Here is a 27,112-nt window from a genome sequence, read left to right on the forward strand (position 1 = left end):
TCTGACTCTTTGTGTGGGAAGGAATCCGCAGGAAAGTGATTTTGTGATTATTCGAGTTTGCCACCAAAACCAGGCTCTTCCCCCTGAGCCGGCAGCAGCAGCAGCGTCGTGTGTGCCGCCGCCGCCTTTCACAGGAGACACACGCGAATGTGCTGCTCAGGGCTGGCGAACAGCGACACCCGGGCTTCTCCTGATGATGAGAGCCGACGTCAGACTGGTTTCCATGAATATTGATGTGGAGGATAGTCTGTTTCATAGAAGAACAGAAGGAGGCAAGATGGCTGCCCTTTAGGATTTGTTAAAGAGGAGATCTACACGGTTTTTTGGAATTTCTACAAAGTGGAGGGACGTAAAAAGCAGGTAAGCGTGTGCTCGGTGTGTTAATACTCTGTTTGTCTCATTCCACTTTAACCTTGAGTGTATGTCTAGTGGTTTTTTCGCCAGGTGAAGTAGAGCAGATGTCCCCACCGTAAAAAGCAAGAGCCAACATAATAAGGAGGGGATATTAGATAAAGCTACTCCAACATGGCTGACGGCTTTCTTTCTTTCTTTTTTTAAATAGCTGGAATCAAAAGAAAGGTTTTGTGTTTTCTTGCGTATCCTGTCTTCAGTCATAATTCTTGCTGCTGCTGAATCCGTCGTAGAAAACGGTGTACTTAGACTGCTTGTTCAGGAGTTTTTCCTTTAGGCACAATTTAAATGCCTGTGCAGTGCTCTCTCCCTCAGTATTTCAAGCTTGCATTTCTTCATCAGACACACACAGAAAGCATTATTGAGTGTATAATGTTTTTGAAGGTGTGACTTTTGTATCAGTGAATACATTTTGAGCAATTATGTGTTATTAAAATGTAATAAAGGCTAATTTTTTTTTCTTAATTAAACAAGCCTAAATACAGGAAGTGTTACCTTTTGTAGCCTCTCATTTGTATTCTCAATTCCATGTATGTGTCTGTTGTTCAGTAGGCTTCAGTAGGACTATCTGTAGGCGAGTAAAAGTCCAACCAGGACAGGTCCAGCAGTAAGTGCATAGTGACTGCACAGCAGTGGAGCTGAAATAGCTCCTGGCTTTGTGTATCTCTGTGAATCAGCTTTCATTGCTTTCCCCACTGAATGACAAGCAGACACAAAGGCAGATCCCAAGGAGAAGCACAAGACAAGGGAATTGTGGTGTTGTGCATAGTGAAGGCAGGCAAGGTCAGAAAGCTCTGAACGAAATGAAACTCTATCCTACTGCACCATTAACTGGGGGCACAAGAGTGGCAGTCCTGGAGCCGGTTTTTCTTTCCTTTTTTAACTTGACACTATCAGGGGTCACTGCTATGAAGCAGCAGCCAACATCTTGTTGCTCATAAAAGTTGCCGAAACTACTAATAGTAGCTTAACATTCCTGTGTGAGCTGAAAAGAAAAAGGAATCATAATGTGCTTCTGCCATCTTTGGAAGACAGCTATTGGCAAAGAGATGACTGAAAACACAAAGATGAAAGTGTGTGAATTGTGATTGTTTGTAGAGGAGTTAGCTTAATGTGTTATCACACATCAGCACATGCTGGCTTTGTCCCGAAATCATTAAGTGCTACTAAGTGATTAACATCTAAAAGGCTCATTCATAAGAAACAGCTCTCTCAGAGGTTTGTGTATTGCTCTTGTGTATTCTGATGACAAATGTGATGTTAAGTCCTCGGGCCCACAGTGAAGGGAAAGCACGTCTTCAAAGAAGCTGCTAGTGGCGGACTGTTAACTTGGTATTGTCTCCTAATAATGTACAGGGTGTGAAGCATGTGTTTGGCTTTACTTTCAATCAAGGCCACATGACCTTTAGAGACGAGCTGCCAAACATGAATGAACAAAAGAGGTGTCAAAAAAAAAGTCAGCTGTTGGTCAAATGACCACAGTTTTATGTGAACAGCTGAAGACAAACAAAGTAAAACACTATTCTTTCACAGCCTTCTGAATCAAGTATTTGTTTTTTTGTTTTTTGTTTTTTTTTTTCTTATTTGTTCCTTTTGGGATCTGCAGAGTATACAGACCCTCCGTCATGCTCTGTTGTACAAAAATATCTGCTTGTAGTATCTGTTTGTGTAGAAAATCAATTTCAGTCATCGTGGTATGTCTAAATTTACAAACCACCACGAGCAGTGCCGTCCTCTGATGCAATGGCACGGCGGTGTTTTGATATGGCAGCCATGGCCATTGACTGTGCAGTGTCAACACGAGTGCTCGGGCAACGGTTTTCTCCACAGGATTCGTAAAGTTTGTTGTGACTGTGTGAGATGAGGTGATCCAGGTTTTTGTGTGTGTACATGTGAATGATGAGCTGGTTGGCCCATTCAGGTCATGTGAAAAACTGAATGCTGCTCTGTTTGGATGAGCTGAATCTAACCCAGTTCACTGACGCCAATGAAAGTGCATTATTAATCACTGTCACAGTGTGCTTGTTTATTTTGTTTCCCTTTGTATTCAGACTCAGTACACAGGATTTACAAATGCTAATCCTGACCTCCATAACAAAATAATAAAAAATAAATTAAAAAAAAAATAATAATAATCAAATCTCCCTGAAGATGTTTCTATGGTTTTGTGGAAGGCTGCTGTTACATCAGCTGCTGAAAATGCACCAGGGCATTAATGGAGCTACAGGCAGAGAGGGGGGAAGGGCCATAGAGATCAATCACATGCACATTGCTTCCCTCATCTATCTACACCTCCAGATAAAGCCGTGCGGTTGGATTGCTGCATCGTCATGGCCTTAAGTCCTCTTTATGTCACTCCCAGGGCAAAGACAATATCACCTTTGGGAAGAATGTCCAGTTGCCATAGCGTTCCACAACAATGCTGTCCACTCACAATACCAAAGCCCTTACCCAAGCCCTCACCTCTGACCTTCCTCTGCCCTGCCCACATATCATTTTTCCACCCAGAGGCTTCTGCACCAGTGACACAGAAACAGGCCCAGTAGCAGGTTAGACATTTTAGATTGCACTACCTGCTGGCTGGTCATAGCTCAACTGCTTTTCTAAGACAAAATGGCGAGACTGAGTGTTGTATTGATTTCTGCAATATTGATTTCCCTCTTGTCTGCTATTGGGGGTTGTTTTTCTATGGAGAGCAAAAGAGCAGCAGCAAGCCATTTTCTGAGCCCTCTGAAATGGAATTGCTGCCCTGTAATATTTGCACATACATGAATGCATTTCCACAGACAGTGTAGTCAAGTGCTTGGCAGTAAGACTTTCATTCCTGCTGCACACTTGAAAATGTTCCAAAAGATGGATTTTTTTTTTAAATAAATTAACTGACATTGGATGTATTGTGTGTCCTTGTTGGACCTGAAAGACAAGGGTAGGGTTATCTGGGAATGGCATTTGTAATAATGTGACCATTCAGCCACTATTTATCCAGGTTATAGACTGAAAAATTCTAAATTCTCACAAATGTATAAATGGGTCCTTGAAGTTGATGTACAAACGTAGCACAGCTTTATCAACTGGTGCCTAATCGCAAAGATCTGTCAGTTAAAAAGTCACCAAACCAGCTCCAGACACTAACAAGAATATTTGCATTCCTTGAAGGCCCAACCTAATGAAAGAGACTCATACAGTTGTAGGCTGAGAGTGGTTTGTCAATCATGGTTTCTATTGGAAAGGTGCAATCATGGACTTACGAGTCTAAGATATGAGGCATTAGCTGTAATTGCTGGACCACATACACTGTGAATATCCAAATATTTTACTACAAAGCCTCGGGTTGTTCGCCGACGTGAGGTGTAATTATTTAGTGACAGTGACAAGGCTCGGTTTGAATGGCTGAAGCGTCGGTGCTGCAGGGAGTGTTGCTGGCCCTCTGAGCATGTATCGATGTCAGGGTTTAGCTCGAGGGTGAGACAGCGAGGGCAGCAACTCAAAAGCTTCCTCCACGTGAGCACACGCACATGGCCGTTCTGTTTACAAACACTATCCTGGCATCCGAGAGAGAGAGGCAAGTGAGATGTTACGTAATCGTCCCACAGCGAATAGCATCTCCTCCCGCTTCTAGCTAGGCTGCTCCTCCTACGCCTGGACGAGCTTCTCGGATGCTATTTTCGCCGGTTCCACGACGAGACGTTAAGACTGAAGGAAGAGCTAAAGAACGGCGTTCGCAGCAACGGCCATCTTTCAATAGTTAGCGCGACGGTGAGCAGGCCTTTTTTTCCGGTGCAGTCCTGCATAGCTTTTATGCAAGAGATGAAATTCAGCTTTCTTACCTCTTCTTGATTCCAAAAGCCTCTCTGAGAGCACTGGGTTTGGGCTAAGCAAGCAAAAATTTGCTGTGTTGACATGGTTGTTTGAATACCACCTAACGCATGAATCAAAAACAGCCATCCGTATGGATTACTATTGCATTTGATGGTTTACTTAACTTATTTGCTTCAAAAACCTGATTTGAGTACAATTAAGCATAAATGTATGAATCCCTGAAAAAAATAAAATGGCCATTTGTGTCAAAAGCAAAACAAAAGCATGTAAAAACTGAAAATAGATCCGTTAAAAAGCAGCCAACAGTTCCCTTACTTAACTGAAATAATGATGCTTTATTTATCCCGTTAGGAAATTCCCTTTTTTCCGCATTGACCCATTCTATTTCTGGGATGCTGAGGTGCAGTCCATGTTAGAGCACCCTGGGGAGCTGATGGGGGTCATGGGTCTTGCTCAGAGACCCACAGTGGTGACCGGTCAAACCTGCGAGCTCCTCATCCCGAGTCCACTTTTCTAACCTCTAGGCTCCCGCTGCCTCTTTACATACAAGATGTGGCTTCTCAAACAACTGTGGAGAAACTTGGTGACCTTGCACAAAGGCTGTAAACATGTGATCTAACCTCGTGCTAAAAGTGAACTCTCTAACTTTTTAACTTTACACTTTCCAAACGGAACAGAGTCAGTTAGTTTTGTTTAAATCAATCACAATCAAGATTTAAAAAAAAAAAGAAGAAGAAGAAGAGTCGAATCTTCCAAAGTTACAATAGAGGGACAATACGCATTTTCTACTGAAACATGGCTGACTCAGTTTAATACTTTGAGAAAAGTCTGAGTAAATGCCAAGGCAATTGTCACGAGACAACAGCCCCCAAAGGGGGCTATAATGAGCCAAGTAACTACCTCTGACTGCTGTTTGCCCTCTTCTGAAATGGCTGTCAGATAGGAACCGTTTTGCTACTTTGGACTGTCGCAGAAGATGGTAGGCCTCAAGGCCCCCTATTGTCTCCACAAAGAGCCCAGAGACAGACAGCTGGTCTTGATTGTCACTCAAAAGCATAACCCGACCAAAGGCTTGTGCCTGACATCAGTAACTCCTCCAGAGAGCACCGAGTTGCTTCATATTAGATTTCCTTGGTGAATGTGTAAGTGGAGCAGCTGCAGTCTTTCTGAAGTGTAGCGCTCAATCAGCAACTGGAGCAGGTTGCATACATATCTGTGCCTGTATTGCAAAACTTTGTGGGAGTTTCACTGTGGCTCTTGGTCTGAATGAATGAAAACTGCACACAAGCAAAACCTTGACTCCGGTGTCGCAAGTTGAGCCTGGCAAAAAATGAGAAATTCTGCTTTTGCATGTGCTAATACAAACTGTGACAAACAACTTATTGAGTCATATTTAACTCACATATATTGCAATGAATCCAAATAGGCCATGTTTGACAACCGGTTATTCACTGTTTCAATTGGCCCCACCTACTATGAGGACCTACCTGAGGAGATGAATATAAAGATTTATACAACCTGCAAAGCAAAGTAATGAATCAGACACATATCTCTCACTCAGAAGGATTTGTGATTTCTATTCAATGAGAGTCACGTGTCTCCCACTCAGTGGAGGGAAAGAGGGAGCTTAGCAACAGCGGCTTAGGTCAGGCTGCTTGGAAACCAATGAGGGAAACAATATCTCTACATTCGCTTTCCAAATGATTCAACAGCACATAGCAAATATGCCTTTTTATAAATATTGTGGTTACTTCAACGATAAATTGTTGGCTTCATGTCTGAAACAAGAAGAAAGACAGCATCGGTTGCTAAGCTTGCTTTTAAATCGCCACACTATACAATGCACCCTGTCACCCTGCAGTCCTCCATGACTCTGAAATCTGTCTGAGTGTCGAGTCCGTTCAAAATCCCTCACTGCCTCTGTTTGTTCACATTGTTGTACTTCTCCTTCCATAATAGTGTTTCCTTTTGCTCTGTTTGCAGTTTAACCTCCTCTTCCTGTTGAATTGGAAGCTGGTTTGGATTTGGACGTTGCAAACAGAAAGGAAATACTTGCTAAATCTATGTGCCTGTAAGCTAATCACATGTCCGGGCAAAAAGCTCAATTTTGCACATCACTGGCCTTTGTCTTTGTTTTTTGTTTTTTCTAATCTCATGACATCTTTTCACAAAGAAGGTTTAAAACATTTTCTCTTTAAGTTTATTTCAACGCCATTGACACTTTTTCAAACTAGCCATTACAAAGGCATTGAGTGCAAACTTGACGTTATTGGACATCCAGCTCTTTCAGAGTACAGGCAGAAGAATCAATACATGAAGCACATATGCACACAACAGCATAGCAGCCGACTCTGCAGTCAGCCGAGCCGGGGTAATGTTTAGACCAGATGGGCTTTGAAGCGCTCATAAGATGGTTGCCATGACTACTGTGCGCTCAGAAAGAAATTAACTTTGCTATGCACACAGTTCATCAAGTTAGTCAGATATATTGACTGATACATAGACAAAGGGTTGGGGAGGGAAGAGGGCCTGCAGTTCAGCAGGAAAAGTGCAGCATTGGACTGGGGGGGAGCAGGTTAGTGGGTTTGTATGCTCAGTAACCCATTTCTTAATTAGAGTCTCCATGTGATGCAGCTTGAAGGCACAAAAAAACGGTTTAGTCTCTTTGTAAACTTTGCTCAAGGAGCTTCCGAGCTGGGTTGGCTCTCTTTCTAGGTTTTGCGGAGTTAAAAAAAAAGGAAGAGGAGAATGTTCAACTGCACGAAAATGTTGTTAATGTTTGAAGGGACAGGAGATGATTAACACAGTGATGTTCTGAGCCGATGAGCCTCGTACCAGACGTTCCAGGCAGGATGTCACGGCTCGTTTTTCATGAAGCTTTTCAGACGAGTTTAAAGCCAAACTGGTTTCGCAAAAGCACGTGCGTGCACGTTAAAGGTTAGTAGGTTTACCAGAATACTTGCTGAACAAGTTGTATGAGAAATTTTCAGGGCGTTGTTCATCTCCTAGAACAAAAGGTGTTGAGTTAGTCATGGATGTGTAATCTTAAAGCGCTTTTGAACAGTGTCTCATCTCTCGACTTGACTGTTGGGGTTTCACATGCACCGGCTTATCAAGTCTGTTCAGGCATTCGGCGTAAGTCCTGCTAAGGTAAAATGTAAGTTTTATTAATTTTAAATTTTATTGAACAGTTGATTGCATATTTATCATCAGTAACATTAAAATGTTTGAGTTGCATTTGTTGCTTTCAGCTGTTTGTATCAGCAATATGAGCCGCACTGTGAAAAAAAAAAAACTGTGAATGAGTCAACTTAAGCCAACCCTGGAAGAATAGACGGTACAGAGAAGAGTTAACAACCAGGCACGAGTCGAGTCAGTGACTCAACTCTACATCACAACATCTTGTTCTTTAAGAATGAACGCATGTTGTATGAAGCGTCAACAGAAATCCGTTTGCATCTGTACAGCATCACATTGATTGTACCAATAGCTGTAAGCATTCCTCTATGGTTTATGACTGTAATATTATGAATCTTCTTGTCTCCTTGGATTACCTCACGGAAAGTGTGCCAGCACACTGATAAACAGTGTATTGCTTGTGTTCATTCAAAACCGTTAAGTTAGTCGCTTCCCAATGTGTGTCACAGGTTTTAGTTATGGACACATTCAACTTCAGTTTCCCACGATCAAGATGCTCTCAAAACAATCTCTCTTTTTATGCTCTTTGGCAACAATGTGAATTGAAAATGGTCCCACACTGTCAGCTCATTCAGAAGATATTCTCCAAACTTTTAACACTATAAGTTTAGAAAAATATGTAATGTATTGATAATTATTAAAACCTAATGAATTTGAGTCAAACTAATGAGCTGAAATGTTTTCAAATTACCAATCAGACTGAGATTTCAGTCACAATAGAGTCAAAGACAGCAATAAGACAAAACGTGATGGGAGCACAAAAGGCTGCAACGAGAATCTCCACAAGTCAGCCACATCTGTCTTGCATTAGACTTGAACAGGGTAGATTGTAGAGGTCCTTTCTTCATATGGAGGGGGAAGAGGCTCTCTGGGGAAATTGCTAACAGAAGTTTATGTGTTCTCTGTCTCTGCTGTAATCTAGTAATCTATGTCCTCAGACTCCAAGAAAATGAATCAAGAAGCTGAAGTCAAAACTTCATGTGGATGTGAAATGTTTGCATTATGCTGGAAGAGTGAATAATTTGTCCACCAGGACACAATCACTTAGCAAACTAATTTTATACCTACAGATTGATTTGGTCAACTGTTTCAGGTGAAAGGTCAGAAGATAATGGAAAAACAGACTTGTTGCTCCAAGCTCTCATGTGATGCGTCTGTCACTAGACCACAATTTTCTGAATAATCTACAGAAAGCATCAACAGGTCCCTGTTCCACTGTATCTGACAAGAAAAGAAAAGTAGACCTGGATTTGTGCAGTGTCACGCAAGACCCCAACCCCCCATGCCTAAAGTCTGGCAGCAACCTTTGTTGTTATTAATGGGACCAACATGTGTCACATAAGTAACTCTGAACCTCAAGTCTCCGCATTCCTGGCAATAACCTTCACACGTATCTGCATTTCTGCAGCGAGAATGCAAAAGATTTCCACGTAATGAAAAACAGAAGAAGAAAAAAACTTGAGACAGATGCACTGGACACTGGATCCCATATGGCATGGATTATATTTCATTACATTTTGAAGAAAAAGAAACAATTATTTATTTTAAGAGATACATCACATATCAGGCTCATGGCATTATAATAAATATCACATTACCTGCAGCAGTGTACTTAAATTGCAAAGTGCTGGGGCCAGCCTTATGCAGTGAAGTACCTTTACTCCTATAGCTCCCTGATTTACAAGTAACTCAGCATTTTTAATCTTTGCAATGACAGACATGGAAAAAAAGCAAGTTGTGGTTTCATAAGCAGCTATGTGCTAAACAATTTCCTGGCCAGGAGAAGGGAAAGAAAATAATGTTCTGCTTTGATCTCGCAAAGAAAGAAATGGCTTCTAGCTCCGACCAGCGTGTGCTTCTACTGTACCAAGCTTAACTTTGATAATACTTACCGGGCATGCTGGGAATGCTATCTGAGTGCTGCTAAGGTGGAGTAAAAAGCTCCATCTGCATAACATGCAAATCTGAGTTTGCAGACACAGAGGGCTTTGTTTTTTTTTAGCCAGAGAGTGTCATAAGCTCAGAATGAGAGAGAGTGAGAGACATGTGAGGTGCACTGTAGTCGCTGCATGAGTCGGCCATGTGACATAAATCACAAGTGTGAGGTGCCTGACAAGGAGCCTCAGTGAGATGCAGAACATGAATGAACATCTGTCCCGTCGGGCCCGACGAGCATTTGACCATCACCGACAACACATGCTAACCAGCACATTACTACACATTGTGCTCTGACTTTCCAGACTCTCCAGTCCAACTTTCCACTGCGCGTGCTGTGCAGTGAAGTCATTGCATTCACAAGCTGTGCATTATGAATTGAAATAATGTTAGAATAGTGTCACATATCTCCAAAAAATACTCAAACTTTGGCTTAAATCAAATGCAATGTGAGCGCATGGAGCTCTACTATCTGTGTCAACATAGCTGATTTAGCCTCTTTATTGATGTGTTATCAAAAACTGGACAGACAATCCATCAAGGTAAAGCTGCGATCATGGAGATTATGCCCATAAGTCAGTCCTTATGATAAAGAGACAGACATTACAAACGTTTAGGACAAATCTTCTTGTTTACATTAGCAGCTGGTATGTGGAGTTGTGGAAACGTTGGAGGTCATTGGGTTTGTGGCGCAGCAGGTTCAGCTCTATTTTTAAAGGAGGGATTTAAGACATTGCAGAATGCAAGTCATCTGACCTAATTACACCAGTAAAGGGTTGCTATGGATGAAGTTTCACTTGCAGCACAGCTGTGCGTCAAACTCAAGTCAAGAATCACGCATTGCAAAGTCTTTTGTCTTATTTTATATGGAATTTGATTGACCAATTTTGACATTATAGACAAATGAAAACTTTTCAGTTTCAGCCTGATTTTTTGATGAGTTTGGCCTTTTGTTACTTTGCTAAGTGTCAAAATAATGTCTACACAAACCCTGTGTATTTGACAGTATATTTTAAATGAAAAATCACTACTGGATTGACAATAAAAGTGTATAATGGTTGTTTTTTCACCCGCTGTTTGGACATCTTAAAAAATAATCTACTCAAATTCATTCAATATAAGCTAACCATATGAAAGTCACAACTAATCAAAGAAGGATTTCAGTGTGCTGCATCTCAGTACTTTCAGTAGTTTTAATTTTGGAAGCATCGTAAATTCTTGTGGTTACTACAGCGGAAGCAAAACTGCGGCTCTCGGATCCAAATGACGGCCGTGTTGTGAAAAGAAACACGTGATGGGTCAAGTCCAGTATTGATATTGGACACATCAATTGGAAACCGTTAACAGTCATGCTGAAAAACCCGTCGGGGTTCGTGTTTCTGTGAGTCGGTGTGATAAAGGATACAGCTGTGGCGTCGAGGGTAAAAAGTGAACCTGACACCAGAAGGTCACCCGTTCTTTTCCCTGGTGAGCCGGCTATAACCTGAGCAATACTCACGTTCTCTCTCTCAATATCTATGGCTACAGTTCCCTTGAGCAAGGCAATTTAACCCCCACCCCCTTCGTCATATGTGTGTGCTCACTGTTGATGGATGGATGCCAGGAAAAAAGACTTTTTCTTAGTTGTTGCGGTTCTCGCAGCAGCGCTAATTAACAGCAGTAAATTAACAGTTAGTTACAATAATGAGCCAGATAATAGCTTATGACTTACTCCACAATGCGTTTGAATTTAGCTTTCCTAATAACTGAAAATTTATCGTCTCTGGATGGGGTCCGTGCTGTATGTTCTTATCTTTTAAACAGGAAAATATAAATGAGCCCTTTTCAGCAAAGAAAAAGGAAATGTGTACTTGAGATTACTCTTGGAGCCGCTCTAAAAAACTCGGTGAGCGTGCATGTGTTTGATTTACAGTTCTGGTCCACATTTCTATTTCTCTTCGGCGCGGCCGCCTGCATTTCAACTTGAAAGCACGGCGAGCCGAGTCTTCCAGCAGCTGCTGCTGGTGGTGGATGTCGCACAGGGCTGCCAAGTCACGCCAAACAGACTCCGTCCACTATGGCACTTCTCATATTTCACTAGCTCTCTATGGGAATAACAAAAACACAGTGTGAGTCCTGTGTATTAGGCACTGTTACACTTGTGCTAGTGAACAAAAGCGCTGAGAGAAATAGGGCCCGATGTCCACAACAACTATAATTTGAATTTTAGTGGAGAGGCAAAACCCATCTATGGCAGCTTGCCGCACAAAAAGGTATTATACTCTTGTTTTTGGGAAAGCAAAGCCCCTGCCGAAGGGAGAACATTTTATTGTAAAACTGTAGTTCTACTGTTACTGCCCTCAACTGACTAAACCTGTGTCAACAGTTTTTCTACACTTCCCACACTCGGTGATTATGAGCCATTCAGGTGTGTGAACTCCCTTATAGTTCCTGCTGTGAAAATCCCTCTAGCCTTATATCCATTCAAAGTGCTGTTATTCCTGTTTGCATTGGTACTACCAATGAAAACGCCGTGGCGAGCTCGAGTGCACGTTGTCGTACAGACGTCACCTCTGCGTGACATTATGCCAAGACTTCACTGTGAGCATGACTGGCTTGTTTGTTTCCTGGATAACATCTGGTAATTCTACTGACTGAGCACCCTATACTTAAGCAGGAGTTAAAATCCATCTATTAAGCGATTTAACTTCTTCTGTCTTGACACAAATAAGAATACTTCCCCAAAAGTGCCCAATAATCCATTCTCAGCTCAACCTTCAAAGGACTAAAGCTACGGCGGCTCTTCATTGATTACAGCATGGGGACAGAAACAGTAACCTTAGACAATGACTGTTTAGCCGGGTTCATGGTTCACGACGGCGGAGGTTAAAGAGTAGCCTGAGCAGGAGGGACAGAATGAATGACAGACTCAAGCAGAGATGAACCTGAAGAGTAATTACAGAGCAGAGGTGAGGCTGCGGGTGAAGGAGGGAAACCAAACAAGGGCGCAGAGAGACAAAGAAATCAACTCCCGGAGGGAAGGAGGGGAGCGTTGTTGGGAGTTCAGTTCACGCCAAGTAAGTTGAGTCATATCATAAACCGAAGCAGAGGGCCGATTTCCCTGGTGGACATCAACTACTAGAAAGAAAATGAAAATAGATCAAAGCGTGATAAGTTCCAGCAGGCATCCACAGCGAAGCCACGCCGCGCCTATGGCTCAGTTTAGTGCTCCACTTCCGGAGCAAAAAATAGATCTGGCTGTAAACCACATCAGATAAATAATTAACAGGATGCAGCCAATATTTCAAATGCCCAAAAGCACAGTCAAATTTGGACCTACACCGATGTATAACTGATCTGTGTGTGTGTGTGTGTGTTTGTATGTTTGTACAGAGCTTAGACAGACGCACACACAGCTGGGATCTCTGGCTTTGTTCTGGGTTTGCAAAGATTTTTTTTTTTTTTTTTTTTTTTTGTGAGTGTGGGTGTATCCAACTGTGACAAGCTGCTTGGCTCCACGCGGTCCTTTGTAAACCCTGGAGTGTCCCATAGGAGTGGAGCTGCACTGAAAGCAGCTTAGCACCGGCGTTCACCTCTTGACTTTGTTACTGATTTACAGACCTCCACGGAGGGCTAGAAAAACAAAGGAGTAGTCGCATGGGGGCGGGAAGTGGCATTCACTCCTTTACTTATATCAGGATGTAAGGGAAAGTAAATAAAATGATTATTTTGCTCCCTTTTATCGAAATGTGCATATTCAGGCATCTATAATAGAATGTAAAAAATAACTGAGAAGGTGACAATAGCTGTATTTTGCTGTTTAATTAGACAATCTTTGATATTCTTCTTTACATACATGCATAAATATATCAGTGAGGAAGAGATTCATTTCAGTCACAAGTTCTCCACAGATCATGAAAAAAAAGTCTCTTTAAGAACTATCATCAACAGATGTGCAGTTTAAAAACTTTTCATTTGACTGCATGCTGAAACCATAATATGCACGGCCCAAACACACCTTGTATTTGTTTGAGTAAGAATGAAATTCCTTTGAAAAATATATTTCGATAACCTAATGACATGCTAAGGGCTTGAAATGTCTGTCATTCATTTTATTCCCTTTTGTTGATGACTAATGTTTTCTTGAAGTTAAGACGTGTCTCTGTGCTCTAAATTACTTGGGATTGCAACAGAAAATCATTTCCATCAAGGTGCTTTGAACACAATACGTCTGTGCCTCATCCGGTACAGATAAAGACACATTCGAGGCTCAATTTTTTTTCCTGGCAATTCACCTCCGAGCTGTCTTTGTCTTGATATTGTTGCGCCGCTTCCACCTGCTAAAAGGCAGCTGGCTGCTCTGCTGGGACAACAGCATCCAGACGCCCTGGAACAACTCGGCTCGTTAGCGGGAGATTTAGCGCTCGAACTTTGGAGGTCTGGAGGCCTGATATTGTCCGAGGAGGGTGATTGACACAGAGATGCTGATCATTACGCCAACCGGCCTGCAGTGACGGCTTCCCGCTGCCTCGGTCCACTTGACTGGTCACTGTCGTTAGTAACTGTGGGTGTTCCGTGTCTGTGTGGATGAACGTAAAGTATTTTAAGACTTGTAGAATTACTTTTATAAAAAGAGGTTGAGAGATGCTGCTTCTTTCTGTCTAGTACCGGATTGTCCTGAGTGAGGTAGATTACAATTTGAAGCCTCATAATATGGAGAGCAACACAGCTTCACTTACATAGATCAGTAAAAGTACCTTTTGAATATATATGACTGCTGTTTATGAGCAAATATATTGATATTGTACAGAATGGAACACAGCTTAGTGCTCGGCCCCCTATTGCAGAGAAAATAATCCGGAGTCAGTCTATTTACCTCTGATGGATTCATTACATGCTTCATCCTGTCTGTTGATTTTTAGTAAATTTAAAATACTGTCTGATTCCTATAGCAATTATTTTTTATCCACAAACATGTTCGGATTATGTTGTGATTATAGAAAAATTCTGCTTCCGCCAGCTGTTAAATTCCATCCATAAGGACCGTTAAATGCCAATCCGTCCATCACGTTCACGCTGTAATTTTCTGCTTATCGAGCTGACTCTCTGTATTCTTTCTCAATCACAACTGGTTCAAAATGCCTTTTAACAGGAACAAAGTGAAGACACATCACTCACGCTGTGTCTCAGTCTCACCGGAGACCGGAGAACAACAACCTTAATTTAAAAAATGTAATTATTTGTTTTTAAATCCCTCTGGGAATTAGCCTCACAATGCACTACTGATCTGCTAAGACCAGATTTGGTCCCCCAGGTCATTTAGGTCATCCTCACAGCAACTCCTCCCACTCGCCCCAACACGTGTCAAAACCAAAGGCGCTCCAGTGTTCTCTGGTTCTGCCCTCTTGGTCTGAGCTCCTCCGTCCCGCATGAAGTGGTGGGCCCGGCAGTCGCTCATGAGAAACAGTATATCATTGATATGCTCCCCTTCCCCTTAAAATCTACATGCGTTTAAAAAGCATATCATATTTACACATAAGCGTTTCTAAAGGTCACCAGGCTCGGGGTGAAGCAAGTCATTTTAAGAGAACAGCTGTTATTCCGGCATCATAAGTCGCTTTAACAAGATCCAGATGTGATAATCAACCCCAGTGATGGAACACAATTATGCCAAATGAAACATGCCATAGTACCTCAAATATTTAGCTTTTTTCCCTCCTCTGTTCCCACAAACAGCAGTCAGTGCCTATAGAGAACCTATAGGCTTACATTAACAGACTGGCTTCTAAAGCTGGAAACAATTATCTTCTCAAAGTTTGTATGCTATGATATTGTTGATTTTTTTTTTTTTTATTTTTTTTTTTTTTTTTTATCTTAACCAATAGAACCTTGCACTTGTGACCACATAATTTGAACACCTTTGTTCAGGATACATTGTGTGTTTAGATGGCCTGTATTAACAGGATGAAATTAACTGTTAAATATTGAGATATTGTTAATATTTTAATATACTGGTGCTGGTGAACAGTTTCAGTCTGATGCAGTAATTTATTTATTTATTTTATGTCATGTAAATGCTTACAGTATGGCATGTTACCATAACTGGTAATGTTTCTACAGTGGTATAAATACGTGGTATGATTTTTGCAGTGATCTGTTCACTGTGTATTCTGCCTCTTTTTCAGCCAAAAAAAGCCCCAATTTCCTGTAGCTCATGTTTGATGCAACAGATACAAAATATAAGATCTAAAATAATCTTATAAACATCTTTGCTCGCTACTGCTTGTCACAGTTACATTTGTAGACTTTGCAATTCATGACATTGCAACAATTGTTTGTTATTTTGTTATCTTGTTAAAGGGTTGTAAATTTGCCAAAGAAAAGCGAACACTCTGAATGTAATATCTGGAAGAAATAGGTGGTGCAGGAGCTGTGAGAGACGTGTATGTAGGTCAATAAAACTTCAAAACACCTCCTCAGTTGAAGCTAACACATCTTTTGTCACCGCGTTTTAGAAAGTGATGCTCAGTGAAAGGCTTTTAACCCTTCTGTAAAGATGGCAGACTGCATAGCACGAAAAATCCACACAGAGGTGTTTTCCATCTTTAAATAAGAGAAAAGAGCCAGAAGCAGGCATGAACTGACAACAGAGATGTGTGCGTTTTACAAATCATGCTGTAATTTTAACTGTACTACAAAATCAGGACAATTAGCTTCACTGTTTTATCAAGCAGGTTTGATGTCCAACACTATTTCACTTGAACACTGTAAGGGGAGCCCCTCTTGGTGTTCATACACTACTCATTACTTTGGCGTCTGCAGGAGAGTTGGTCATAATTATGATGGATTAGACTGCAGCTCTTTGTAGTCGTGCGCTGCAATGGTTTTGCAGATGCTGCGGATGTGACATGCATTAATAACAGTGGGCGGCATGCAGAAATCAATGTCCTACTGGAATCGCTGGAATCTATTTACTCCTGGCAAAGAGCAAGTTCAAGGAAGGCAGAGTGAAACCATGAGCTCAGTTTGATGTCATTGAATAACCGAGTTAAAAGGAAAACATTACCCAAAGTACTTCTTTGGGACACTGTTTGAACAGTGCTAACTGTTCACGTGGGTGTGTTTGGATTGTGAACTCTTTAAACTTCACGACAGAAAGTTCACACCTCTTGTGTTCGACTCTCGCAACAAAGACCTCAGACCTGAGAATTGAATAGCATTTGCATGTTTTGCATTGCATTGTGACTGAGAGCCGCATCTCGAGTGAACAGCTGAGGAGCAGCCAGCTCCTCCTCTCATCTGCCATCTGGGACATTAACCTTGGATTACACTGCCTTCAATCAGCCAGAGTGACGTTTTGGTCATTACTTTTTTTTTTTTCCTCAGAGATAAAATAACAGGCACACCATCTTGAGAACTATAGTTTTAGTTCCTATAGTTTTATTTCTTATTACAATCCCTACATACAAACTTTAATGTGTAGGAGTAGAATCTAGAAAACAGATTCAAACACACAAAGCTGAACAACTGGCAGAAGGCTGATTTTAATACATTTAGACATGTATTAACAGAATTTGTTGGCAGCTAAATCTTGATTTGTTTGCTTCTTTTCCAGGAAAAACAATTTTTATAGTTTTACTTCTTGACAAACGTTTTAATTCCAAAGGACTGTGAATGGATGATCCAAACTTAATGCATTTATCCAGTGTTGTCTATGAAAAAGATGTTCCATAAATCAAAATCAACATAAAACCCATGGCCATACACATATGTTTTAGTTTTTGTTACATCTGCAAAAACCACTTGGTCTGATGGTCCTTGTAAGTTTTTCTGTTCAATGATGAGTTGTTTGCAAGTTCATTTTGATGGTAAAAAATATACATTACAAACAGATCTAAAAATGTCCTATGACTACAAAACAAAAGTTAAGATCACTTCTTGTTAGAATTAAACATTTTACAGTACATTAGTGACTCATAGTCCTCAGTCGGACATCATTACGCCCTCTCGTGTATACTCTCTTCCCCTGGCTAGCACTCGACCCGCTCTCTGTTTTGTAACTTGAGGTGATAGAGAACTGAGATCAAAATAAATCTGATTGTGTGACAGAGTTGTTTTGCAAGCTGATAGAGATCTATTGCCAAATGTGAACACATTACAAGCCACCCCATCATTAGAGTGCTCATGTAAGATATTTCTCAGCAGAGTACAATTGACTGTTTCGATGAGGTTAAAGAACTTAAAAGGCAGTTTCTCAAGTAAATATTCAGCTTGGCTCAAAAGGTCTCAATCTTCCTGTCAGCTTACAACAACAGTTTTTATTCCACTGTTAAAAAATAAGGTAAAGAATGATTCCTGTCAGTTTAACATTAAAAAATATATATACTGTATATATTGGATTTTGTGTTGTTTGCTGTTATGTGGCCTGAGCTCCACAAACTGGCTGTTTTTTCAACATGAGGGACACATTTGCTTTGTTATGATGATACATTTATTGGCACTCTTGTGATTTCCCCTCAATAAATTAGTACAGCATGAAGGGTTGGCTGCATTGACATTAACATATTTTGGAGGGAACAGCTCATTTCAGCATGACTGCAGTCTGTTAAAATATTGTTATAACTACTTGATGCGTAACAGCTATGATTGGGAAATATTGTAACTAAATATTTTTCTCCCATTATCTGTCTCACAGGACGGACAGAGGGCAGCCCGTTGTATGGACTCTGAGCAGGCCAGATGGAAACGGAACAGACCAGGAATGAGACGGAAGAAAGTCTGATATTAGCACAATTTGGCGCATCTCACAACATCTCTCGCAAACTCCAGAATGGGGGCCAGTCTTCAGAGGAAGAGTCTCTGCAAATTACTGGGGATACGAACTGGAATCATTATAAGCCCAACGCGGACGGGAACTCCATGAAAAGGCACAGGGAGAACTATAACAACCCCGGATCAGGACAACGGCTATTCGATCAAGGATCCTACATGATGAATGGAGAATTGATGAATGGGGAATTGAAGCATGCGTTCAGTGAACAATCTTTATTGGCCCATCAGCCAAAGAAAATTAAGTTAGATTCGGAGATCCCAGAAAATGACAACTTGGACTCTACTTTAGTGGACGACTTTCCCGAGTTGACAAAAACAAATGAATTTGAATGTGAATCCCCACAGACAGAGATTAAGTTAGATAAGAGGAACTGCAGTTTTCCGAATGGAGATATTTTTTGCCTACCACGAAATAAACAAGTTCCAAATGGTGCTGTATCACCTCCTTCAACCATAGAAAGCACTCCAGGTGATCTTTTAGAGAAAACTTTGTCTCAGTATTATCCTGAGCAGGTGTCGATTGCACCACAAACATCTATGTCACAGTTAGATGCTGTCAATGATTCACTGACCAATAAGGCGTCAAGTGAAGGTGCTCAACTCCCTCCTTTAACCTCAGGATTGCCCAATTCAGCACAGATGCCTGACTCACAGCAACGGCAGCCTGCTGCATCTGGGAACGCTGAAGAAAGCAACGATTACAGTTCTGTCAACTATGTAGTAAATGGATACTCCAATAGTTTTGGGGCAGACCACCAGCAGCAACAGCATCAGCAGCAGCCACCATCCTACGCTGGTCAGGAGTTGGCTCTAGGGCAATTATCTGGTATAATTCAACCTAAAAACAATGTCAACAGCTCACAACATCCAAATGGTGCTCAGTGTTATCAAGATGACACAAATACGCAAGCTATGTATGCGAAATCTCATCCCGCGTTTGATCACAGCTCCCTGCTGGAGCATGGTAATCCCACACAAACAACAGAAGCGGGTGGATATGGATCTTTTCCCAACTCTGGGATACAGAAAATGGGACAAAGTGAGAATGCAGGACCTGGACAGCATCCACACCGTGGCAGTGACAGGGGACTGCAGTATGGAATTCATGCCCAAAATGGTCAAGAAAACCCTGGGAACCCACACAGAGCTGATAGTACTAGACCCATGGGGCCCAGCCTTCAACAGCCACATCATACTAGGTTGGAGAATGGGACGGAGAATATGTCTCAACAGAGAGCTAACTTGTCGTGCTCTACCCCCAACCAGAGAGGCTGGATCGAGCTGAATTCTTCACATTCTCAGCAGCAGATAGCTAGTGGCCCATCATCTCAGGCACAAGAGCAGGACCTGTGGAGGGGTTTCCCTGCTACGCTCCAGCCAGAACAACATACGGCAAACCTTCGCGTGAACAGCCAGATGTCTGATCCTAACCCAGTGCAAAGATTCCAGACACAGGGAGCTTTCACAGGTAGCAGCCAAGGGTCTAACAGCTACCAGAAGAAACAGCAGGATTGTCTATCACCTGAAACGCACTGTGTTCCAACCCAGCACAACACTGCCCCTGAGTGGCAGCAAACAGATTCTAAAGGATCTCAAATGCAACTCCCTCTATCTCAAAAAATGCCCGAACAGCATATTTTCCCCCAGAATCAACAAGCAGACCGCCGCTACCACTCCCAGTTGCAGTCTGAGCACTTAAGTGAAGACAGTGACGTACAGAACAGACTGTTAACACAGAAACCACAGCAACAGCAGCACTGCAATCTTCAGCGTCCGCTGTCCCACCCGCCGCAGTTTGAAACACAACAACTCAAATCTCCCAATTACAGACCACATAGTCAACCTCAGCCAGGTCAGCACCAGCTTCCATCTAGTCAGACACTTAGAAGCACTTCTGCTCAACCCAACAACCAAAACGTCCAGCACAATGACCATGCAACATTCGGCTACAGTAACACAACAGAAGTCCAACAGCCACATCAACAGCAGTATCCACCAAATACAAGCAGCAGTAACCTCAAGCAATTTCAGCCACAGCAGCCCAACAGCCACTGCCAGCAGCCCAACGACGTGGACTTTCCTCAGACCTCTACACAGTCACAACCTCACGTACCACAGGGTGTGCTAAACCAACAGGTGACAACGCAGACATATCCCAAAGTTGAACCACAGTTGAAGTCATCTTGTAACCAGTTCCAAAGGGGACCTCGGCTACCTCTGGGACCTGCCGGTCCCCATGCAGACTTTCAGAGGCATGCAGCACTGCGTATGCACCTGCTACAAAGACAGGAACGTCAGGGCATTACTTATCCCCCTCCGAACTCCGGCGATCACAAACACATCCCCAGAGCAGTGAAAATGGAAAACGGAGCCAGGTTTGAGATGTCTGCCTCACAGCAGCCTGAGCTACAGTTACACATGCGAGAGGCTAGCTTAGGTGAAATAAAAGTCAAGCAAGAAAATCAACATTCCTTGTGTGAGCAAAGCAAGAGGCCTGGGAGCATTCTGGCTTCGATGGAACAAAGTCTGAGACAATACCAACTTTCTCCTGTGTTTGAAAAGAAATCCCTTGCCATCAATCCAACAAATAAAGTGAAGGTGGAATCTTCTGGGGCCGTCACAGTTCTATCTACCAATTTCAATGTGGGGGGAGAGGAACCGTTTGGAGCTGCTTCATCCACTGCAGCACTAAAGAAGACACCTGAATCCACTCCGAAGAAAGAACAACTCTTACAGAGTTTTATGGATTCTCCAATGAAGTTGCTGGATACCCCCATAAAAAATCTTTTGGATACCCCTATGAAAACACAATATGACATCGCATCCTGCCACTGTGTTGGTAAGATTTTTTTGTTCAAAAACATGACAAATCCGATTAAGTGAAGATGTTAACTCTTTTTTTTTTTTTTAATTCTGATATTTAGAACAAATCAGTGAAAAAGACGAAGGTCCATACTACACTCATTTGGGGTCGGCACCCAGTGTTGCTGGTATTCGGGAGGCGATGGAGAAAAGGTTAGCTCAATCTGACTTACATTTCCTGTAAAGATGGACTATTTCACATTGATTTCTTTTCACTCACTTTTCACTTGTTTTGACTCTTGCCTCTATTCTGCTTTAAAGGTCTGGTCTAACTGGGCGTGCTATCAGGATTGAGAAAGTTGTATACACTGGCAAAGAAGGGAAAAGTACACAAGGATGCCCCATAGCCAAATGGGTATGAAAATCTTTTTTTATTTATTTGAAATGTAACCAGGTCAGTTCTTGTACTTCTCTCAAACACTCATAATGTTTCAGGTGATTCGTCGATCGAGTGTTGAAGAAAAGCTACTGGTGCTTGTGCGGGAACGTACTGGCCACAGATGTGAGACAGCTTGTATCATCGTTGTGATTCTGGTGTGGGAAGGCATCCCACACACTCTGGCTGACAGCCTCTACCTCCAGCTGAGCGAAACTCTGACAAAGCATGGAGCCCTCACACAGAGACGCTGTGCTCTCAATGAAGAGTAAGTGACAGCACTAGAAAACTGAAATCTAAAAGACATTTCACATTTATTCATCATAATTTTCACATGTCTTTGCTAAAACATTCAATTACCAGTGATTTATAGATTACAAAAATCTTCATAAGTGGAACTGTAATTATTGCTAATTCTTTATTTCAGGACATTTATTAGGGGCATTATTATTTTTCATCCAGTATTTGTTTGACCAGCAATTGTCAATTACTCTAATGCAAACATAATGGTTCACCCAGAACACATGAACATTTTGTCTTTCCCTCTCAGGAGGACGTGTGCATGTCAAGGCTTAGACCCTGAAGCCTGCGGAGCCTCATTTTCCTTTGGCTGCTCATGGAGCATGTACTACAATGGCTGCAAGTTTGCCCGGAGCAAGATCCCAAGAAAATTCAAGTTATTGGGAGATGACGTGAGAGAGGTACTGTCTGATGATCAATATCATTGACATGATAGTTGAAATAGTTTGATGATGGTTCTGGTCAGTAAAAGCTCTTTGTTTTGTTCCACAGGAAGAAAGAGTGGAACGCAACTTTCAAAACCTGGCAACCATACTGGCTCCCTTATATAAAACAATGGCACCCGAAGCTTATGGAAACCAGGTGAAACTGTCTTTCGTTGAAAAGAATGCATGCCATCCCATTTAATCATATGGAAATATCATCAACTACATTGAAGCGTTCCTGTTGTTGTGGCTCACTGGCTGCTTGTTGTTTCTCCTGGTTACAGGTAGAACATGAACATAGAGCACCGGACTGCCGTCTGGGCTTGAAGGAGGGTCGTCCCTTCTCTGGGGTCACTGCTTGCATGGATTTCTGTGCTCATGCTCACCGCGATCTTCACAACATGCAAGGCGGCAGCACTGTGGTAAGGAGAGCCCACAAAACATTCATGTTTTCAACTGTCTTGTATTTGTTTGACCATGTATGTATGAAGGGGATGCAGGAACTGACTCAAATTCCACGTCAGACTATATCATGTCACCCATATACATCTATGTATACTTCATCTGCCCTAGTTGGGGGCATCTCAAAACAACATTCTAAAGACATTTTTCTTACTGTGTTTTTGCCAGGTGTGTACATTAACGAGGGAGGATAACCGAGAGATTGGAAAGATACCAGAGGATGAGCAGCTTCACGTCTTACCTCTTTACAAGGCTTCCAACACTGATGAATTTGGCAGCGAAGAGGGTCAGCAGGAGAAAATGAAGTCAGGGGCCATCCAAGTCCTCAGTGCCTTTCGTCGCCAGGTGCGCATGCTTGCAGAGCCCGCCAAGTCTTGCCGGCAAAAGAAGCTGGACGCTAAGAAAGCCGCTGCCAACAAGAACGCCATGCTTGAAAGTGCTAATGAAAAGGCAGAAAAGACCCTCCTGGCCAAATCCAAAGCTGGCACTTATGAGAATTTTGCTCAAAGCACTATTGTGGCAGGTAAGGTAAACTTTAATCACATGCGTTTCATAAGTAAAACTGTCATGATACATATATTTAAAATTATAAATGACACCATTTTTGTGGATTTGCTTTCTAGGACCTGCAGGTGCTATGGGAGCAGCCCTGCAGTCAGGTCAGCCATTGCACCTACTTGGCACCCATCCTCAGCAACTACATCAATTACAGCACCTACAGCAACAACAGCACCTTGCGTCTTATCCCAGCTCAACAAATGCTGCTTTCACTAGGTTCCCTAACCATCCCGGGTCTTTTCCAAGCACTTCCAAGCCAGGCAGTATGTATCCTCATCAGCCGCCAACAGCACCAGCTAGCCCTTACCCTTCCCCGCTCCACGCACCAAACTCCTACATGAACGGGTCAAATCGTACATACCCGAGCTATCAGTGCAATGGAGGCATGCCCTTAGACAATTATCCTTCATACTATACTTCAAATCCAAAGCACCTGGACATGTATCGACAACAGCGGCCCGCACTTTACCCAGAACAGCAGCAGTATGGTGTTCATCAACGTTATGAGGTCAATTATCCACCAAGATATGGTGAGCAAAGTTTACAGGTTAATGGTTACAATGCCAATAATATGAGACCAGTACATCCCATGAGACCCTATGGTCAATTTGGTCCAAATAGAGCCTCAGAGCCCCAGTTTATGGATCCCCTCTCAAGAGCACCCTCAGCCCACGGAGGTCTAGATTATGCAGCTGCTGTGAGCAAAGGCAATCAGTTTGGACAATACCCAAGTCCATACCTGTCTCACAGTCCTCAAATCCTGGCCCCAGGTCAAGACCCGTTTCATATGCAAATCAAAACAGAGATGGGTGCACCCTGCCGACAGATTCTTTCAGGAGGGAGTTTAAATCCTGAAACACAACCAGGTTTAGGATTGCCCAATGGGGGCCTCGTGGCTCCCAGTATTAAACAGGAGCCAGGAACACCGCAAACTCCCACCACCCCACAAAAGCCTGAGATGTGGTCAGACAATGAGCACAACTTCTTGGACCCTGAAATTGGTGGCATAGCAGTGGCACCAAGCCATGGCTCTGTCCTCATCGAGTGTGCTAAGCGGGAGCTCCATGCCACGACACCCCTCAAAAATCCAGATCGCAACCACCCAACACGCATCTCCTTGGTCTTCTACCAGCATAAAAACCTGAACGAAGCCAAGCATGGTTTGGCATTATGGGAAGCCAAAATGGCAGAGAAGGCTCGAGAAAAAGAGGAAGAAGCAGAAAGGAATGGTGGTGAGGGGACACCAAGCAAGAGCAGCAAAAAGGGAGTAAAGCGTGAGCATCCGGATCCATCAGAATCGATGGGGGAGCCTCCCTACAAACGATTTATTAAGACACTTATGGAAGGGTCCTTGTCATTCACAACAAACACATATGTCAGTACATCTCCGTACGCCTTTACCAAGGTCACTGGGCCTTACAGCAAGTTTGTGTAAAAACATATTACGAAGACCTTGAAGGTGCTGAGTCTGTTACGAGACAGACACCATTACCCTCACATCAACCTTGAGTTGAATCGTCAACAGGAACCTGTGACCAGATGAGATGTGAATCATCTTTCACATTAGGTCCGTCACCTTTTTAACAATCAAGCTTTACTTGTAAATCCTACACGGGATGTACTGTATTTTTTTTTTGTTAAGTGACTTTTGCAGAATAGACAAACTCTGGTGCTTTCAGTCTGCAACATTAGGATCTATTTTAGCTGGAAACAACAACCACAAGAAAAAAAAAACAACAACAACACATTTTTGGTGGCTTTATTTTTCCTAAACCTTTTGGAGATGTTATCTTAGCATATAACACTGACTTTGTAAATGACAAACATCCACGGTGCTGAAGTGTGTGCTACTTAACAGTTACTTTAATTCAAATGCCTTCACACCATGACAACACCTTCTGAGAATGACATTCAATTCATTGTATCAAAAGGACATTGAAGATATTCTGACATCAGCATCACATTGTTTTTTGGTAAGGCGGTGTTTCTTAAAGCACTTTTGATAATAACAAGTAAAAATATTTGGAAAGAAAAATGTTTTCATAATTCTTTTAAATCATTGTGAACTTCTGCATGAGCAGTAATTACTTCGGAATCATCACTCAATTGATGTTTTAACAAGGTTGTGTGAGCAATCCTTGCAACTGTCGTGTCCATGCAAAAACTATTTTTTCAATAGGTCATCATGTCGGTGCTTCTTTTACTTTCCTATGTCATTTATACTGTAAATTGAGCCATTCTGTTGGTGCATTTTTAACATTTTGACAAGATCTACACAACCTATGTTTGTGTTGTATTTTTTATTTTTCTCCAGGATTACTTTGTTGTCAGCGACTGTTTTTAATGTTTCTTCCTGCAGGTTCTTTGAACAAACCTGAATTGTGAATACTACATGTAGTTTTGTTTGTGGTGCTTCGTAAACGTGCTTTTTATACACTGAGGAACATGAAACAGGGTAAGCTCAGTGTCTGTGACGGAGGGCAGCTGGCTTGCTGTGGGGTCTTTAATTATTGTAATCTAACTGTAAGATAAATATGTGAGATTTGTATAGTAAATTAATTTCCCTTTTTGAAATTACTGTTTTAGATTTTAAGTTGTAAAGAATGCTAACAGGTGATTTCATTGTATTTCTTTGGGTTTCAACTGATTTTATTTCATAAGGTGCTATTCAACCTAATAGAAACATACAATGTGAGAATCCTTAGGCAGTGAGAAGGCTTTTAAATAGTGTACAGTACAAACCAGTCATATACCTCAAAAACTAGTTTGGCAATAGGATAATGACTCTTTTTTTATTATTATTATCTGTATATTAATTTCAAAATGTTAAAGTTCAGGCCACCAAAACTCATAAAAGTTCATTTCTTACTTTCTTATCAATTCTCTAGAAAGTATTACTTGAACTTGAATCTTTGATAATACTGTAAAATCAGGGACAACTAATTTTATGTACATCTTCATTGCCTGTATTCATCTTGTCTTTTTCACATTCAGGGACTTGCCATTGCATCCTGAATCCAGACACAATTCTTGTTCTCGTACACTTCACAAAGATAAAAAAGAAAAAAATTATTTTGTGTGAAGATCATTTCCTGCAATTTTCTACTTATATTTTAACTAGTGGGAAGGTGGTCATCTTTTAAAAAAGTAATCTGAACATATATGCACTGAGCTGACAAAAGGGAATGATATTGACAAGGTAAAAGCAATTTGCTTTTGTTTTGAGGAAAGATCAGGGCAGTGATCAACGTAGTTGCACATCTTTGTGCCTGTGTATAGTACAATTTATTTATAACCACTAAGCAATTGTATAATGTTTTCTTCCCTGTTTGATTTAATTATTGTGATATACATATATATATAAATATATAAATATATAATTGAATAACAGTCATGTTATAGTAACAGCTCACCCCACTTTTCTACATATTAATTTTCTGAAAGCACTTCATTTCTTTTTCAGAAAAAAAAAATTGTAATAAAGAATTACAAAATGTTTTATTTAAACAGATTGTATATGTGTTTAAAAAAAATAAAATAAATTATGTCACATTGTACATACCAAGAATTTGTATGGCAGGAGTATAACTCATTCTTTAATGTCGACGTAGGTCCTTTTTGTTCTGTCACATTGAACAACGGCTCCTCATGTGTCATATCTTAAAAAAAAAAAAAAACCCTTTCAGCCTTTTCCAGTTATCAGAATGATAAAGAGTTAGATTATCCAGGAAGTCTTTTTTGTAAATATCACACAAAACTGTCACAGCAGTGTTTACAGTTACAGTGTCATGATATCTCAGTCATTTGATGTTATAGTTTTTTTTTTTGTTTTGTTTTGTTTTGTTTTTTTAACTGTTTTGTAAAATAAATCTTCATACAGAAGTGTTGCATTTTGTTGTACAGGACCCAGCTACAGTAGCAGGTTGTCATTGAGGAAGCCAAGGCATGGAAAGAA

The 27,112-nt window shown here is 41.5% G+C and overlaps 1 protein-coding gene across 2 annotated transcripts; it reads left to right on the forward strand.

Annotated features, from left to right (window-relative positions):
• Positions 1 to 26,852, forward strand: tet2 (tet methylcytosine dioxygenase 2). 2 transcript variants are annotated; one of them, XM_030092992.1, is made up of 10 exons: positions 1 to 360; positions 18,038 to 21,013; positions 21,099 to 21,189; positions 21,298 to 21,391; positions 21,472 to 21,680; positions 21,963 to 22,104; positions 22,205 to 22,294; positions 22,422 to 22,559; positions 22,768 to 23,122; positions 23,223 to 26,852. In XM_030092992.1, the coding sequence occupies exons 2-10, from the start codon at positions 18,082 to 18,084 to the stop codon at positions 24,590 to 24,592; spliced, it is 5,421 nt and encodes a 1,806-aa protein (XP_029948852.1). In that variant the 5' UTR covers positions 1 to 360; positions 18,038 to 18,081; the 3' UTR covers positions 24,593 to 26,852. The 2 variants fall into 2 exon arrangements, with proteins under 2 accessions (XP_029948852.1, XP_029948851.1); XM_030092991.1 differs by having other exon boundaries at positions 2 to 360; positions 21,963 to 22,113.
• The last annotated feature ends 260 nt before the right edge of the window (positions 26,853 to 27,112 follow it).

The sequence above is a fragment of the Salarias fasciatus genome, chromosome 6, assembly GCF_902148845.1.
Source record: "Salarias fasciatus chromosome 6, fSalaFa1.1, whole genome shotgun sequence".
NCBI classification, from domain to species: Eukaryota; Metazoa; Chordata; class Actinopteri; order Blenniiformes; family Blenniidae; genus Salarias; species Salarias fasciatus.